This window comes from Acipenser ruthenus, chromosome 2 (genome assembly GCF_902713425.1).
Source record: "Acipenser ruthenus chromosome 2, fAciRut3.2 maternal haplotype, whole genome shotgun sequence".
NCBI classification, from domain to species: domain Eukaryota; kingdom Metazoa; phylum Chordata; class Actinopteri; order Acipenseriformes; family Acipenseridae; genus Acipenser; species Acipenser ruthenus.
Window position 1 is genome coordinate 73,469,316 of NC_081190.1, and position 17,446 is coordinate 73,486,761.

The following is a 17,446-nucleotide window of genomic DNA, read 5'->3' on the forward strand; positions in this document are numbered from 1 at the left end:
GATAGAAGCTTAAAAGAAAAAAAAAAAAAACAGTCACTTAGGGGCACTTGAACACGTATGTTAGTAACATACATTACCCCAGTTAAGGAACATTCATATAAGGCTTTAGAAATACTAAAAAAAACCTGAATTCAGAACAGTTTTGTATTTAAGTGTTTAATAGTTATGGAAAAGATGGAAGACTGTGAAAATGAATATCCGCAGTACATCTCATTTATTTATTGCTACGGTTCTCCCATGTTAATGCAATTAGCCATTAAACAAGAGCTGCTTTCTTCAAATGCAGTCATGGATTAGGGATTAGTTAATGTCTTTGTAAAATTCTGCATGTACTTTATTAGTCTGAAACTATCCAGCACAAAAAAAAAAAGTTTTTTGAAGTTACACTTTTAATTACAAAAGCAAAGCATCCCCAGTAGCATGCTCTAATGGAAATGCTGTATCAGATTGAACAGTTAGTGAACATGAAGTAAAATGGAAACATGAAAAAAGATTATAACACTGATATTTAAATAGAATGTTAAAAAAAAAAAAAAAAACACTGAAATGGTTAATGCTCACTGGACACCACCTGTAACAGAACTTTATTGAGAGAACCATAGAATGCAACTGTGCTGTACAACTATAAACACCTTATGTCAAAGCACGTGGTCTGTATCATTGATATGGCTAGATGTTAAAGCAACGCAGCAGTGAAAGGGTTAATCTAATGATGCAGCGATTTACCAAGCATTAAGACAATAACTCATCAAGATTTATGTCACCCAGAATGGAAAAATTCACATGACCCCAATATGTCGGCCATCTTAAGTCACAGGTTAAAGTGAAGGGTGACGTTAGATTTTGCCTGCATTTTCCACAACACTGACCATTTTTTTAATGGTTTATAAAATAAACTCACATGTCAATAATTAATATTTTATTGATGATTATGCAACGTACAGAAATTAACAAAAGCCTTAAACCTGGCCTGCTGGAAGGGACACTAGACTCCGGGTTGGGGGAGGTGAAGGGGTACAAATGAATCAAACACAATAGAAAGATAAGTTACCAGTCTATTTATATTTCTCTAATAATTGGATGACATAATGTGGGCAGTCCTTGCTTCCCAAACCTAAATTTTTAAACTGCATTACGTGCGGCGACGGCAGATTGACAAACTTCACTTTACAGGGATGCTTAAGACAGCTGAACAAGCAGTTTTCCAGATACAGGAAACAAATGCAGGTGTGATATACAGATGGGTGCATGTATGGACACTCCTCTAGAGCTGAAGAATCTGACGCTTTCAATAACTAAAATGATAATGCCACGTTCCATGACAGACAAATATGTAACCTACAGATAGATGATCACACACACCCATATCCAGAATGTGACATTCTCAATTACTTATACTAATTATTAACCACTCAGCTGCTTATCCCGCGATTTCCACATGGACTGCATGAGAGTCCAAATTTGTCACTCCCGTGAGAATATTGTGCAGGCGCTTATAAGTATGGAGCGCCATTTGTGCCAAAACTATCCAGCCATTAATTTGTCAATTTGTTTGTCAATTCGTGAATTGGTCAATTTGTCCAGCAATTTGTCCATAAATTAGTCAATTCATACAGTAATTCATAAACGTATTTGTTCATTCATCTAATAATTCATTAATATGAAACGCTGTACGGACCTGCAAATTTAATTTCCAATCAACCAGCCGAACTTTCCTGCAAACTTCCCAACAGACAAACTTCCAACTGTCAATCTTGCACTGTGCCAAAAACACAGCAACCTTTCTAGACAATGGGAGCACACACTAATATTTTAACCGATAAAAATCCAGCCTCACTCAAAACTGCTTCAGCCAATAATATTGCAGTTTATTAGAAGGGTGTTTCAAAAGGTATTCTATTTAAGATACTCGACTCCGCTGATTTTCAAAGGAGACGTCTGTCTCACTGCGCGCAAAGCATTGTGGTATAGAGAGAGTTCGGCAAAAATGTTTTCATGGAGAGTCAGTGGAGCCAGAAGAAATGTTGCTGGTTTTCGCCATGTTAAAAAAATGCATCAAACTTTTGAAGTAGATTTCACATTTGCCCAAGGCCTTTTGAAAAAAACAGCAAGATTAGCAAATTATGACAATACGTAATTATGAAAAATGCTATTTTCTCAGCACTATCCCGTACACCGGTGCCTGAAACGACGTGATTGAAAATTTGCAGCAAGTTATCTGATGTATGTGTGCTAAATAAAGACATTAGCATTGATGAGGGTTTGAAGAGTGTCTGCTTTGAAATCTCACAAAAAAAATCTAAAAAGTGATATGCCTGCACAGGTATTATTGTTATTATAATGCTGCCATTGTTTTAAATAAAAAAAAAAAAAAAAAAATGATGCTATGTTGTGATCAGTATTATAATGCTACAATTGTAAACACATTGCTGTTATTTTGTTATTTACGTTCTATTGAAATACTGTATTTCTGTTATCAATCACAATAAAAAAGCGTGTATTTAAAAAAGGCAAAAATTGTCTGTAAACTGTCCAAATTGCTTTTGAGGGCTAAAAATGAAAAATCTGCAAAAAAAAAAGTGTGCTGTGTAACTATGCTTCCTAAATGAAGATAATTTTATGTTGCAACAAAGCTGGAAACTATATTGATTATTTGAAAAAAGGACTAAACGCAGGCATGCCTCTGTTGTGAATAAAGGTTATAAAAGCACTGTTTGGCTTGTACAGCAACCATGCAGCAAAGCAAAATTGATTAAAGAAAAAAACAACAAACCTTTAACGTCAAACTTTTTATGTCGGGTTGATTTGGAATAAAAGCTCAGTTTGGGATTCTTGCTGTTGGATTAAGATTTGGTGCACTTTGAAACGATTCATGTCAGATTTACTTTTAATAAAAGTTCAGCTTCAATTTGGGATCTTTGCATTACGTAAGTTACTTCGTTTTAATTCTTTAACAAATAGGATAAAGTAAAGGCAGAATACTGCATACATGAAACAAACAGGTACATGTAATTCTACTTTTATTCACAATCTCATCTCATTAATTTACTCCAACAGTTTATCGTTTAATTTGATTGTCCTTTCTCTATAACGAGCCCCTCGCTATAACGAACAAAAGGCTTGCACCCCAACAGGTTCGTTATAGTGAGGGAATTCTGTACCAAATTTGTGAATTTGTGTACCAAATGTGAAGTGTGTCAAGTACCTATGGGGCTAAAATTACTACAAGAACAAACTTCTTAATGGGTGGGTTTATTGTATTAGATCCCAGTACAGTACAGTACAGTACAAATAGTAAATGTTGGCAATATAATTCCAGGCAAAACTTACTTCAGTAAGTAACTTGAAAACACTAAGTTATATACAATGCTTTAGAAATATTTGACCAGAATGGGACCTGAAATAGTATTTCCTAACATCACAGCTTGCGATATGAAGAACGGTTTCAGTTAAATACATTTTTTAAAAAGTAGGCAATACCAAAATAACAAAACCAGAAAAAAAAAGTTAGGTTTAAAAAATCGTAGAAAAAAAGTCACATAATGTTATCCCAAAACACTTAATTACAAAGGCACCCCTGATTGGACTGCTCATACAAAATGTGAAACTAACAAGCAATTTAAAATAGTTATTTACTGGTCACTGTCTCTAAAACACGTTCTCTTAAATATGAAGAAACCAGCAGATGAGCTGCAGCCTCTTTGATGGCAAACAGCTGATGCAGAAACTGGAACCATAGCAGTGCAGGTCCCACTTCCCGTTTTCATCACCTTCCACCTAGGAGTTAAGAAAATGCACATTTAGATACCAATTATTACAAAATTCAGGTGAACAGACATATTTACTAAATATTGGTCTAGAACAGCTTCAATACAGTATTATACAATCTATGTATCAAGACCAACCTTCTACTAAGACCACATTTTGGTGGTCTCTTGACTGGCCTTTACATAAGGTTTATTATCACCATTACATCCTATATGTTTCAGGCTTTAATGTTTTGCTAAAGCACCTGTGTAAATAGTAGTGCTGGGACAAATGCAGGATTTTAATGTTTGGATATTCGCTCAATTTAAATATCCGTTCATTCGTTTTTCAAAAAGGAATAAAAGCCATTATTGCTCTGAACGCAGTCAGAGTTCATAGTAGGGGCGTGGCCGTGGCCGGTGTGTGTTCCTTTATTTTACAGCAAGACCTTACAATATGTAACACGTTAAAATAGAAAAATAAACGGGAGTATAGAATTAGTTGTGTAGGACTTACTTTACCCCAGTGAATTAACTACAAAACAAAGGATGCCAAATAGCAGTTCAAGTTAAATGTTTGTTTATTCCTGAAATAAATAGTACATAAAGTTGACAATGCATTTTATTTTATTTTTCATTCCTTGCCATTGCCATTTCTTCACAATAAACAGTGGCCATCGACACGTTTTCATAAAGTAATAACATTAGGTTTACTTGTGCCTTTTTGCAGCTGAACAAGCAAATGAAAACTGAAATGTAACTTTTAAACCTTCAAATAAAACAAACGTGGAAATGGCATTGTAAAGTGACGGTGGGGGGGAGGGGCTCAACGTTTTGGTTCTCTTATATATTTGTTATGTGGAATGTAATAATATATACAATCTATATAAAAACCAATACACAACATTTTCTGGAAGTTGGGTACTGTTTAAGCGAGGCATTTCAGAATGACATGCTTGCCTTTTTTTCTGTCCCATGAGATTCTGGTTCGCTCTAAAGCCCAAGTGGCTTTCCATAGAGATCTATGCGTGCTCGCATAATCTGGTTTGTTTACTTTTTGCTGTCTAAAACTTTTAAATAGAGGCTCAAGAACTGCTGTGTGTGTGTATTTATTTTTTATTTTTTAAACAGATAGATAGATAGATAGATAGATAGATAGATAGAGATAGATAGATCCATCAATCTTTCACATCACACAGATCTCTTTTTCATTTGCCTTTTTATTTTTTAAACTGGGTTGCATAAATTCTGGTGAGACGGTAAATAAGTGCATGGTATTTGTCATATGATTTGTAGCAAATACGAACATCTGATTGTTGTATCTAAATACATGTCAAAAAGTATTTGTTCGAATATTCGGATATTTGTCCCAGGACTAGTAAATAGCAAAGTATTTCTGTAGCGCTACATGCTGATGACCAGCTTTGCAAGTGCACTGATATTTACAATACAATAAGAATCACAGTCCCCAAAGATTAGGTGTTTTACTAGAAATGTAACTTGGCATGCCAGTAATCTCTTTTTAAAGTCTTAGTAAGACTTTTGGAATGCAAAAGGAATGGGTGTATTAAATTACTACATCAGGGATGGAAAGAAGACTTTCTATTGCATAGCAGTTTCACCCATTGCAGGTATATGCCATAAGCTCAGGTATGAACAAAACTCGGAAGGGGCAACTGCATTGCAGTTGCTTAGCGCAATAACAGTAATGTTTTTACACAATCAACCACTTCTGTTTTCAATGGTGGATGATGCACTAAAGGTACCAGTGTGACTGTATGAGTTGCTTTAGACTCACCTCTGAAACCTCGGCCACCACCTCCTCCTCTCCCTCCTCTAAAGCCTCCTCTAAAGCCTCCTCCACCACCTTGTCCACCCCGGAAACCACCTGAGAAAACACCAAATTACATTTACACACGGCGATGGTTATGAGCATCGTCAAAACGCAGATCTTCAAGCTGCTGCATTTACCTATTGTTATCCACTATGACAATAGGAAAATGCAACAGACACTGGCAATCCATACATTATCTGTGACTTATCACTGCATTATTTCCCCTACTGTCTACCACTGTTGCTCTGACACATACACTATTATACATATTATAAGTCTGCACTGTATAAATTACTATTATGGTTTCATCATTTACAGGCTATTTATTAAAGCGAGTAGTTTTTCCATAGGTAAAGTACATTCGATTTACACACTGTAATGAACTTGTGGATGTACCATAATTAAGAGCATTTTTTTCATTTTAACCCAGGACCATTTAGAACAGTCCAACATACAGAGTACTAGAGTGTCTTTATGAGGCCAATGCAAGACTGGTCTAGTTTCCAATCTGGGTTTTCCCTTTAAAGCATAAGCCGCCTCTGTTGCAAATCACATCATTTGTTTAAACAATGGAGCTCCTTAAAAACAGCCTTAAAGAACATGTGCTGTACTTTCTAGCAGCTGCTTGCTTTTTTTTTTTTTTTTTTTAGTCGTCGCCAATTTTTTACCCCGGTTTTCTCCCCAATTTAGTATGCCCCATTATTATCTGTATCCTCGGCTCACCGCTCGCAACCCCCCTGCCGACTCGGGAAACGGCGCCTGGAACACGCGTCCTCCGAAATGTGCTCCTGCCAAGCCGTCATTTTTCGCACTGCAGATCCACAGCAATGCCACCAGACCTATAGTGCCGGAGGACAACACAGATCTGACGGCTCCACTGCAGAACCACAGGCGCCCTATCGGCCACAGGGGTCGCTGATGCACGGTGAGCCGTGGAATCTCCTGCCGACCTAAGCCCTCCCTACCCGGGCAGCGCTCAGCCAATTGTGCGCCGCCCCCTAGGAACTCCCGGTCACGGACGGCTGTGACACAGCCTGGATTCGAACCTGCGATCTCCAGGCAATAGGGCACATCCTGCACTCCGCGCGGAGCCCCCAGCAGCTGTTTGTTTCTGTAGGGTCGACAGTCCTCTTACCTCCACGACCCCCTCGTCCTCCTCCACCCCAGTCTCCTCGTCCTCCTCTGCCACCCCTCCCCCTGCCTCTCGGAGGACCCTTCTCACCCGGCGGTCTAGGCAGGAACCGCTGCAGGGGAAGCAGCTTTGCTGGGTCTATATAGAACTGCAAAGAAATATCTGTGTTAATAACAAGACACGCCAGCACAGCAGTTCAGAAAAAAATGACACGCAAGTTACATACTGCAAGAATTTCCTGTAAAAATGTTATATCCTAAATGGTGTTCACATTTCAAAAATAATAAATCAAGACCATGCTGCTTCAGCTCTTAACTGGTTATTCCAAAGAGTAATACAGACAGTAAATCAATAAGACATATAGAAACAATCCTGATCCAGCAATACATCCTTATGCAAGCCCTTCTCTTTGAAAATATGTTCACCTCGAACTGACCTTCTGTAATTTCTTGAATGAAGATGCCTTCATATTTTCTGAGAGTTTGACTGAAAAGTACTGCATTTTGAGTTAAGGAAATCAATTACTTTAAATGCAAACATATTAACATTTGGGTTAATTTCACAGTTGTGGGTTAAAAGTTTCTAAAAAATAAGCATGCACCAACTCCAGTGCTTACCTATAAAATGAAGAAATACTAAAAGAAACTATTACAATTACTTGATAATTATTACAATTACTATTACAATGACAAATGTTTCAGCTGAAGGCATTGATAAAGACTCCTAATCAAACGTTCGTCACTAAACTGATAGACAAAACACTGACATTTCTGCACATCGATTTTTTTATTTGTATGGCTAGACTACCTACAGTATAGTTATAGTTGAATGACCCATATCATATCTGTGAAGGACATTCGTCTAGTTTCACAGACCCAGATAAGCACTTAAATCTTAAAACAATATGTAGGTAGTCCATAACTAATGCTAATCAGTGTATGTGAAACTATCTCCTGGTGGTATACAGCAAGTACTTCCACTTTCATAATAGTTTTCCTTATGATTCATTGTATTGCTTTAGATGAAAAAAAAATAATCCAGAGGGTTACGAAGATGACCAGCAATTAGACCCCTGCAAGAAGAGATTATTATTATTATTTTGAAAGGATACAAAACTCCTGAGCTGTCCAAATATTTCGTCCACCTTTCCGATCTGTTCCTTATTTTCCAAATAAACGGGCGCATTGAAGTAAGGAACTTTGTTCTCTTCTGCAGTGCACTTGCACACAATGTCATCTTCACATGGGTGCATGAACTCTCCTAATCCTGGGGCAATTAAAAAAAATAATAATAAATTAGAAACTTAGCCACACTAAGCAAGGAAAGGGATAAACCTCAAATCCATGAGCCAGTGACACTGGGTAAGACATTTAACCTTCAGCCCAAGTCTCAAAGAAAGCAGTAATAACTGGTCAAAAGCAGGAGGCTGGCGTGGTAAACAAGCTAGTACACCACAGCTGGTATGAAAAGCAATTCCTTCCTTACCCACTACATACTCTGGAGGTCCGTAGTCCTGTCTGAAGCCCCCACGGCCCCCACCACCACCTCCCCGGCCTCCGTAGCCGCCTCCTCTGCCGCCAAATCCACCTCGGCCACCAAATCCACCTCTGCCTCCACCACCACCTCGACTGAAGCCACCTCCCCTTCCACCCCCGCCTCGGAAAGACATCTTGTCCTTAAATGCAGAAACTGGAAGGAAGAGACAAGCATCCTTAATAAAGGATTAGAATGAAGCACGCATAGATCTGTAGAGGTGTTAGAAGTTTTAACTTTATCCAAAGTTTATCATTTTGCCTAAATGCCAAATATCAGTGGTTATTCATGATCTGATGTACAGTGGGAGAATACTTAAATTAACTTAATACGGCCAACTTGACATCATAGTTTAGAGGGTGCATCTATGCATCACACAACTAATGATTCTAATACCATTTTTTTTTTCTTTAAGATTTGAAATTAATAGTTTCTGCCTGGGGTATTCTGAACAGGTCTCATGTTTGTTTGCCTCAATATGAAGACACTGCTGTTATCCTTTAAATAAGCTTTTTTTCCCCCTTTCTTTTTTAACACTTTATCTGTGCAAATTAAATCAAAGTGCAAATTAATTGGCTATTGCTTAAATAAAAGTATGACTTTTCTGGTAATAAATAATTATAGTTGAAACTGGATTTCACTGAGGCATGGCTTGTTTACCACTACATTCAAACCCCTTTAAAATGATTTGTATGGGCTAAGCAAAAAGAGACAAACTAACCCGTTGACTTTAATGATAAGCATTACATGACACAAGTGTTGACAACAAATATGCCTGTTTTGCTTTGTAACATAATAGCCACTGCATTGATTCTAAGAGTTTTAATTGGCAATACACTATATATGTTAAATATACTGTTTATTAATGTAATTGTACAAAATTGTTGTACAACAATTTAAAACATAAATCTATAAACATAATCGAGTCGAGTACATTTCAGTAAATGGACACCTTAATTCTTAAATCAGCGGTCCTCAAAGTTGTATGCGGAATTATGTATTTGTTTTTTTAAACCAGTGGCACAGGTTTGATTGCGTACAACACGTCTTAATGTTGATACAGCAAGATTGCAGGAAGCTAATGGCAAACTGCACGGCATTCCTCCAGTTTCACATACAAATGCACACTTCACACAGCTACAAAAAGACATGCGGTTCTTCTTGTGTGTGTGTGTGTTTTACATAACTAAAATCCGAGTATCCTCGCGGTGCCTAGGCTAACAGTAACACACGGGTACCGTAGTCACCTTAACTTACAACAAAAAGGATATATAAACATATAGACACATGAATTAATTAAATGTTGTATAAGTACTAATGTTGTAAAACTGGTCAGTGGAGATATCATCGTCTGTTTTCATCACTCCTATTTGTAATTACACGATAAGAATATAAAACTGTTTATATTTGTTATACAATTCATGTAACGCGGTTTTATTTATTAAAAAAAAAAACGCACACCATAATCAAATACATAAATATGTATTTTATCTTACCTTATTGACCAAGACCCAGCCTGCCTCTCCGCAGCCGGAGGTTCTGCTGTGACTATGCTGCGTTAACCAAGCACACGTGGTGGGCTACTTACCTCCCTCTGCCGTAAACTAGGCAGTTGCCATACAAATAATTCGAAGTGTCGTAAAATGTGAACGTTAATTTTACGAAAGAATTGCGCAATACGTTTTGTATTGTATGCAGATGCGTTTGCCGATTAATATTAAATATTATTCAATTTCTTCTTTATATAAATGTTTGCTTAAATCAGTTACATTGTTTTTGCAGCACTTTACGACAGTGACATTATGTCGTACTGCAACTTTGTTGCTAGGACAGCATATCTTTGGAGTAGTCGCCAGATGGGGCTAGGAATTTTATTATAAAAATCACTAAAAACTGGGGAAATACAAACATATGGGGAAATGGAAAAAGGGAGGAAGGAACTAATATTAATAGGTCATACAGCATTACATGATCATTTATTTATACAGGATTGGGAGTCATGAGGTATATGTTGCATGGAGTGCATTGTCTATAAAATCATTATTTCATCTGGTTTCGATCGCTGTCTCTCTATCAGAGTTATTATGTTCTCTCTGTCAGCAGCAGTTTCTCTTAACATATTCCGCAAGCTAAATCTCAGTGGGCGAGAATTTCTGTTTCTAAGATCAACCACAGCAGATTCATGTGATTTGCTTTATAAATGCCTCTTCATATAGTCCAACTTCCATCCGCCTTCCCAAACAAGTTATATAGCAATTTTGACTGCAACTCAAAATTGTACATGTGTAGTACAACTTAGAATTTATATAGCAATTTCTGAATTGACTTTTATTTCTTTAAGTTGCATATTTATTGTAATAGCAAATACTGTGTCACTTGTATATTGTAACATCCTTGACGAATGCCAGTGGTCTATTGACGTGTCAGTCACAGGAACTCCTAACACACAACACAAGCTGCCATTGCGTGTGTGGTACAGAAGAAAAGCAATACGATAAAGCCAAGAACGAGTAGTTTTCTAGCTACACAATGCAAAGCAATGTACACACAATCCTGTCACTCAGCGCCGACGACAGGGCACTTACATCAGGGACACGACGCTGTGCATCCCCTCACACCCGGGACACGACACTGTGCATCATATTAAGGTAACAAAACAATCAACTGAAACAAAAGATTAACTTTGCTTTAAGGTCACACTGCTTTTGAAATCAACATTCACTGTCTATCACCAAGTACCTTGCTTCAACTTCTACTTTAAGCTCTTTATTTGATGTTGAAAGGTTTTTGTTTTGTAGTATAAAATAGTATTCTGCCTTTCTCATACCAATTTGTGTTTCATTTGTACGTTTGATATTATAAAATAATAAACAAAAGACGTTTAATATTATATTATTCTAAAACGGCGATGGTCGCTACAAATCAATCAGTTGTCCCCCTTTCTTGAAACTTTGTTCTTGTGTACTTTTTCTCTTTTTATTCTGATTTAATTAGTGTGAACTGGTAGGTGACGTAATCACACACAAAGATATAAGCCCGATATACCCGGCTCTTTTGTACAGCGGTATCGGCGCTATACTTTAGTGTGAGAGGTCCCGGGTGGATTTGCCTTGCCCTGATCGCCTGTCTGCGGGAACCAAGATCGCATACTTGTATATGCAAGTTTGATATACAGTATATTTACTGTGTACTGAGAATTCTTACCAATGAGCTGGAGGTCTAGTACTCTGCTCTGAAGCACTTGGCCTAGTGTCAGCATTATTAAACCTGCGTTTAGATTTATAAAGATGATAGAATTAAAGACATATCCTGCCTGTATTTATCCCCAGAATATGATACCATAAACGGAGAGTTCTATGTATGTATGAACGCCCGCCTCCACTACTGTATTAAGACAAATTTAAGTACATGTACTAATTTTGCCAGAGTGGTAGGGGTAGAATGACGTCTAATTTGACAGTCGAATAGTTGAGGTAAAATAGCCTTAAATTGACTATTCTCAACTTTAAAATAAATAATAATAATCATGTATCAGATAATGTCTGGTGCTGTTTGTTAATGTACAGTTTTGTTAAGTTATAATATGCAGCTCCTTATTATAATGCAGATAAAATATTAAAGAAAAGGTAGCACCTTTACTATTTTAGTGTTTTCACTGAGCTTTTTAATTGTTTGCAAAAATAAACAAAAAATAACATGTAAGTTTAAAATATTTGTTTGGAGCTGTATAATATCTCTGATACAGCTTCAAAAGTCTCTTCAGCTTTACCCTTCCAAATGCTTAGCCGAAAGTTGCTGGCTATGCTGTTACTTTGCATTTCTGCGCATGTACCACAATACCGGACTGTGCTGCATTTTTCATAATTTTGTACTATTCATAATTGGACAATGTTTTTGGTTTCTTCAAGACACCCTAGTCAAAAGTGAAAGTTTGATGAAAAAAAAAAAATGAAATTTGACACGGCTGCATTGACTCAGGAAAGATATTATATATGATATTTAATAACATTAAATGAATGTGCAATCAGAGACAGATATTATATTAGCATGGGTACGAAGCCATTCTGGGGTGCTAGGTAATGAACAGGTGGATTTCATGGCAAAAAATGGGTTATTGAGAAAGGAAGTGGATATGGTACTCCCTCTGTGCCAGGCAGAAATAAATCCAATAACTAAGCAAAACATTACGGAATTATGACAAAATCAATGGGAACACAATCATAAGGGAAGGTTTTATTACGATATACAGCCAAAGGTCAGGTTAGGGAGTAAAACATCTAGAGGGGAATTGAATAGGGCGGAAGAAACTATAATGAACAGATTGAGAATTGGACAGCATTGAGTCAGCATCTGTTTAGGAAAGGGAAACATGTAGATGGAGGATGTCAAAGGTTAGAAAATGTACAACATATTAGAATGTAATAAATTCAAACAACAAAGAGCGGTATTAATAAATCAGTTGAAGGCATTAGAGGTGGATAATTTATCAATGCACAGTATGTTGAAGGAGGGGAAGGCAAAAAAGGAAATAAAATCATTACAAATACTGACTACTGGGAAATGGGGGTGTATCTAGAGAGGAAGATATTGTAGAAGGGCGGTAGAGGGCGCTCATCATCTGTTATTAGATGGCATGCGCCAACTTCCCCTACTCAGAAGAAGTATCTTGGGAAATATATTTGGTTTATATTCGTGATAATACTGCAAAACTGTAAAATACTGTAAAACCTCGGAACCTCCCACAAAGCCATTCTTTAGTATCTTTGCCCATACCTTCCCTATTTGACCAGAGGGCAGAGGACAGAGGAAGTTCTCGTCACAACAAGGTCAGTAAGAAACACTTCCTGTTGCGTCTAAATGTCATGTGATATTTTGGTCAAAACCTGACAGGAACAAAGACAGGTAACGTTATATTTGCAAAAACAAAAACAAAAACAAATTAGATTGATTTAGGTAAGACATGTTTACTTTAGTTTTAAAATGTAATTAATTAAATGTTTTATTGTTGTGAATGGAGCTTCCCTGTTCAAGAAACATGTTTAAGTAGTAATCGTTGATATAGTGTGAGGTACACTAAATCGTGTGTGATTAAATGTTTACTGTAATCGAAATATATATATATATTGACTATGGTAATTATTTTTTTAGGTCGAAGATTGGAGTTTGATAAAGCGTCGGACAATATGGCTGTGGCAGATGTAAGTCTATTGTTTTTACTAAATGCATGCATGTAAAGGTTACGTTCTTGTGTCTCCTCAGTAATTTCATTACTATAAGCTAGAATTATACCAGTACAACCAACCTCTTTTTAAAACTGTCGTTCTAATATGACTGTCAGAAATGTTTACAGTAAAAAATAAAGTAACAATAACACTACCAACTAGTTTTAAACTGGATGCATTAGCGTAATATATATATATATATATATATATATATATATATATATATATATATATATATATAATTCGTGGCATTCTAATTACAGCTATACAAAGTGAAGTACAACAGCCAGAAATTAAATATACTATACAAGTTATTTGTTTTGATAAAACTTAATGAACGTTACTGTGTGAAGCTGCAGTGTACAGTGCATATTTACTGTCATCGCAGGCTGCTTCACATTTATATTTTAAAGGTCCCTAATGAGCCTGTGGTAAAATCCGTAACAGCTCTACCTTAGCTAAGGTGACGTTAAGGTTGGTGCAATTCGAGGTCTGTGAAACCAGCCAACGAATCTCATTGGTTGTCTTTTGTTTTTTCTTGACAGGACCTAAAAAGGTATCTTTATAAACAGTTGCCAAGGTAGGTTGGCTTTGATATCTATAGCGTGCACAATTCTAGGATGAAATACAAAATATGACCCTTGTTCAGTTGTAATATATAGGCCTATAACATAGACTAAAAACAGCAGTATATACTGTAATTTTTTTGGACTTATGGCTGGTTTCCCATGATTAGTGGGTCCGTATTGAGAGCTAGGTAGTCCAAGATTAGTGCTGACTGGGGTGTGTGAATTCAGCTGTTATTATACAATGAATAGTACCTGTGAGCCACTTCAACATAATTGTTCTCATAATTATTTAAGTCTTTACTGTATTTTACTATTATCCACAATAGTATATTCTAGTGATCCAAATTAAACTTTTTTCTTTCCCTGTATTTGCACAGTGTTGAAGGTCTTCATGCCATTGTAGTTTCTGATAGAGATGGGGTGCCAGTAATTAAAGGTAAATTTACCAATGAAGTGTTCTTTTAAAAGCAACATTTTACATGAGTCTTTGTAGCTAAGGTAATTGTCCTGGGATTGCTTTATTTAGGCAGTTTTTACTGTTGATAGTTTCTGTATTTGCTGTCCTTTCAGGAAGTTTGTGAAGCCTTGCTTTTAGTCTCTTTTCTGGCTTACCGGACTCTACATTACAGCGGCTCCAACTTGAATGCGGCAGCTAGAGTGCTTACTAGAATGCGTCGCTCACAGCAGTAAAGTGCTTCATGAATCTGGGCCTTTGTATCTGGCGGATCTGATTGTACCTTATATTCCCAGTCGCACTCTACGGTCAGCAAGTGCTGATCTTTTGGTTATCCCTTATAGTCACTTAAAATCAGGAGGAGGAAGAGCTTTTAGTTGTTGCGCGCCTCGTCTCTGGAACTCTATTCCAAGTGATATTAGAGGTGCAGCTACAATTAAATCTTTTAAGTCAGGTTTAAAGACGTATCTGTTTTCACATGCTTACTGTTAGGCTGGACTGTTTGCCATTTGTTTTTGGTTCTTGTTGCAAAGCGAGCAAATAAGAGCAAATTGTATTGTATTGTATAGTCTAAAAAATATTCACTTTTGGCCTAATGCCACAATAAAAAAAATAAAAGTCTGAGTGCTGCCTTACTGGCATGAGTTTCAAGCTATTGTGACGTTATATTATGCGAGTAAAAAATGACCTTGTTTAATTTCAATTAGGTTGGTTATTTTTAGTGATCTTTTGTCTGTGTGCATATGTTTGTAAACAATTACATTTTCCACTTACCTTTGTGTTCTGCATTAAAACAATCTACTCGGACACTGATACAGGTGTATTATTCTTTCCCTAGTTGCTAATGACAATGCTCCTGAGTATGCTCTCAGACCTGGGTTCCTCTCCACCTTTGCATTGGCAACAGACCAAGGCAGTAAGCTTGGTCTCTCTAAAAACAAGAGTATCATCTGCTACTACAACACGTACCAGGTATTGACATCACCAAGCTTTACATACCACATCGTGGACAGTGAGCTTTAATATTGGCGTGTAACTTTTTACTTAAAATTTCCTTCCCTCTTAGATTGTACAGTTCAATCGATTGCCCTTGGTCATCAGCTTCATAGCAAGCAGCAGTGCAAACACAGGTATGGCTATACTCTACATACTTTATAAAGTGTAAAGCCAGCATATATGTGGTGTTTCTTCACCTTTTGTTGTTGAAGTTTTTTTCAGCCTATTAATAATGCAAGTTTGACCCCCCCCCCCCCTTTTTTTTTTGACAGGATTGATTATAAACTTGGAAAAAGATCTTGTTCTGTTATTTGAGGAGCTGCGCCAAGTCGTGGAAGTTTAAGAATGGATTCAGTGAATCTTTATAATACATCATGTATTCATCATGGTATTCCAGTTCGTATATTTCTTTCTAGCAGTATTCATTTGCAGCAATGATAGTTTGCATTGAACTGTGGCAGGGGAAATAAGAATGTAATTCCAGGGTTTATACTAGCTCAAGCAGTAATTACCTAAACATCCAGGGATGGAAATAAGACTCCTATTGCATAGCAGTTTCACCCATTCACCCGTTTTTTAATATGAACTTGATTAGCCACAGTGGTAACAAGCTCAGTTGTGTCTTTTTAAACTCATAGTAAAACCAGGAGTGGATCAAACTGCTATGGGAGTCTTATTTCCATCCCAGACATCTCGCACACTTCAGGCTGATTTTCCAAATTTAAGTTACTCAGAATGACGTTTGGAAGCCTGTTAAAATGTATATACATTTGTTGTACGTTACTGTAGCGTACACATTTGTATGTTGGATAGATATGCCCTTGTTGGCCCGAAGTGTGCTCCCAGTGCCATTACAAAAACTTTAAAATATACATGTACTGTGTTGAAAAAGTAGCTAATATATATATATTGTGACCTTATTTTTTTTCTGTCAGACAAATTGGAATTGGAAATATAATGGTAAACCTACTGTAGATAAGTAATTTCATTCAGTATAACGAAAACATTTACATTTTGGTTTTGGACTGCAAGATAGGATACATATCATAAACACTTTAAAAGTCATCCAATGAAATATTGTGGGATACTTGGTATACTTGCCGTCTAAGTTTATTTCTGCCGAGTATGTATACCTGTATATATTCATACAGACCTTTTGGGGATGTGCACAAATTTAAATAAATAGTCAAAGACTTTGAGTCACAATTGTTTATTTTACTGTGTTTTAACTTCATACCAGTGATGGTGAAATAATCATTCTTCAGGGAGAAGTCACTTGTATATAAAAACACAGGATTTCATTTTCAGAGGCCCCTAGGCTCTTCAGCACTCTGGGTTGTCTCTGGTCTCAAACCAAGGGAATGAGGAAACACAGTAAACTGTTTGACATGGTAAATCTGTACCAATAGCTCAGACTCTACTGAGCAGTATACCATATATTATAGCTTACAGCTTTAGAGTTACAGTGTTTTACCCTGACTTTTATAATCTCCTTTAAGAATTCAGTTGATACCTGTTAAGCCATTCATGTATCTCAGTCACAACTGGGAAATGTGTTAATAGTAAAATTGGCTTAATTTCCTTTTTTTTTCCCTGAGTGGCTCACCTGGTAAAAGCGCAGCCGTGTGGTGCACAGGGTGAGTCATACAGCGCAGGTTCACATCCTGGCTGTGCGAAGCAGACACGTCTTCACTGGGGACTCTAAAGGGAGTGCTCCCAGGTGCTCCCATGGGTTAGGGAGGTAAAATTGGCAGGGACTGTTTTTTCTCATCACTCTAAAGCGAACCCTACCGGCCAGGCGCCCAGTGAGTTCGGAGCGCACACCTGCAGGGCTGGCCTTTGTCCTCCAGAGGTCGGTAGCTCCTGGGTGAAAAAGGAAGCTGGGTTGATTGTGGGATCAGAGGACGCTTACTGAATCCTCTGGTCTCCTGAGCCATGTGGGGAATTGCTGTGATGAGGA

General features: G+C 37.1%; 2 protein-coding genes across 5 annotated transcripts; one reads left to right on the forward strand and one right to left on the reverse strand.

The window, feature by feature from the left end:
• Positions 1-3,235: 3,235 nt before the first annotated feature.
• LOC117409606 (H/ACA ribonucleoprotein complex subunit 1-like) lies at positions 3,236-9,834 on the reverse strand. The gene is made up of 7 exons (XM_034015894.3): positions 9,742-9,834; positions 8,198-8,401; positions 7,824-7,978; positions 7,149-7,208; positions 6,716-6,860; positions 5,545-5,634; positions 3,236-3,777 (listed from the first exon to the last, which is right to left on the reverse strand). Exons 2-7 carry the CDS (start codon positions 8,379-8,381, stop codon positions 3,767-3,769), a joined length of 645 nt encoding a protein of 214 aa, XP_033871785.2. The 5' UTR covers positions 8,382-8,401; positions 9,742-9,834; the 3' UTR covers positions 3,236-3,766.
• Positions 9,835-10,652: 818 nt separating this feature from the next.
• Positions 10,653-16,692, forward strand: LOC117408786 (ragulator complex protein LAMTOR3-like). 4 transcript variants are annotated; one of them, XM_034014090.3, is made up of 7 exons: positions 10,653-10,893; positions 13,394-13,443; positions 14,013-14,047; positions 14,414-14,472; positions 15,329-15,462; positions 15,557-15,620; positions 15,759-16,692. In XM_034014090.3, the coding sequence occupies exons 2-7, from the start codon at positions 13,429-13,431 to the stop codon at positions 15,827-15,829; spliced, it is 378 nt and encodes a 125-aa protein (XP_033869981.1). In that variant the 5' UTR covers positions 10,653-10,893; positions 13,394-13,428; the 3' UTR covers positions 15,830-16,692. The 4 variants fall into 4 exon arrangements, with proteins under 4 accessions (XP_033869981.1, XP_033869980.1, XP_033869979.1 ...); XM_034014089.2 differs by lacking the exon at positions 10,653-10,893 and adding an exon at positions 12,862-13,071; XM_034014088.2 differs by lacking the exon at positions 10,653-10,893 and adding an exon at positions 13,078-13,198.
• Positions 16,693-17,446: the final 754 nt, after the last annotated feature.

Bases quoted from the DNA above. Each gene is read 5' to 3' on its own strand.
- LOC117409606 (XM_034015894.3), bottom strand. From the start codon at position 8,381: ATGTCTTTCCGAGGCGGGGGTGGAAGGGGAGGTGGCTTCAGTCGAGGT. The intron at 7,979-8,197 runs GTAAGGAAGGAA...TAATTGCCCCAG, and splicing joins ACCTCCAGAGTATGTAGTGG to GATTAGGAGAGTTCATGCAC. The intron at 7,209-7,823 runs GTATCCTTTCAA...CTCAAAATGCAG, and splicing joins TTGGACAGCTCAGGAGTTTT to TACTTTTCAGTCAAACTCTC.
- LOC117408786 (XM_034014090.3), top strand. The intron at 14,473-15,328 runs GTAAATTTACCA...TTCTTTCCCTAG, and splicing joins TGGGGTGCCAGTAATTAAAG to TTGCTAATGACAATGCTCCT. The intron at 15,463-15,556 runs GTATTGACATCA...CTTCCCTCTTAG, and splicing joins GCTACTACAACACGTACCAG to ATTGTACAGTTCAATCGATT.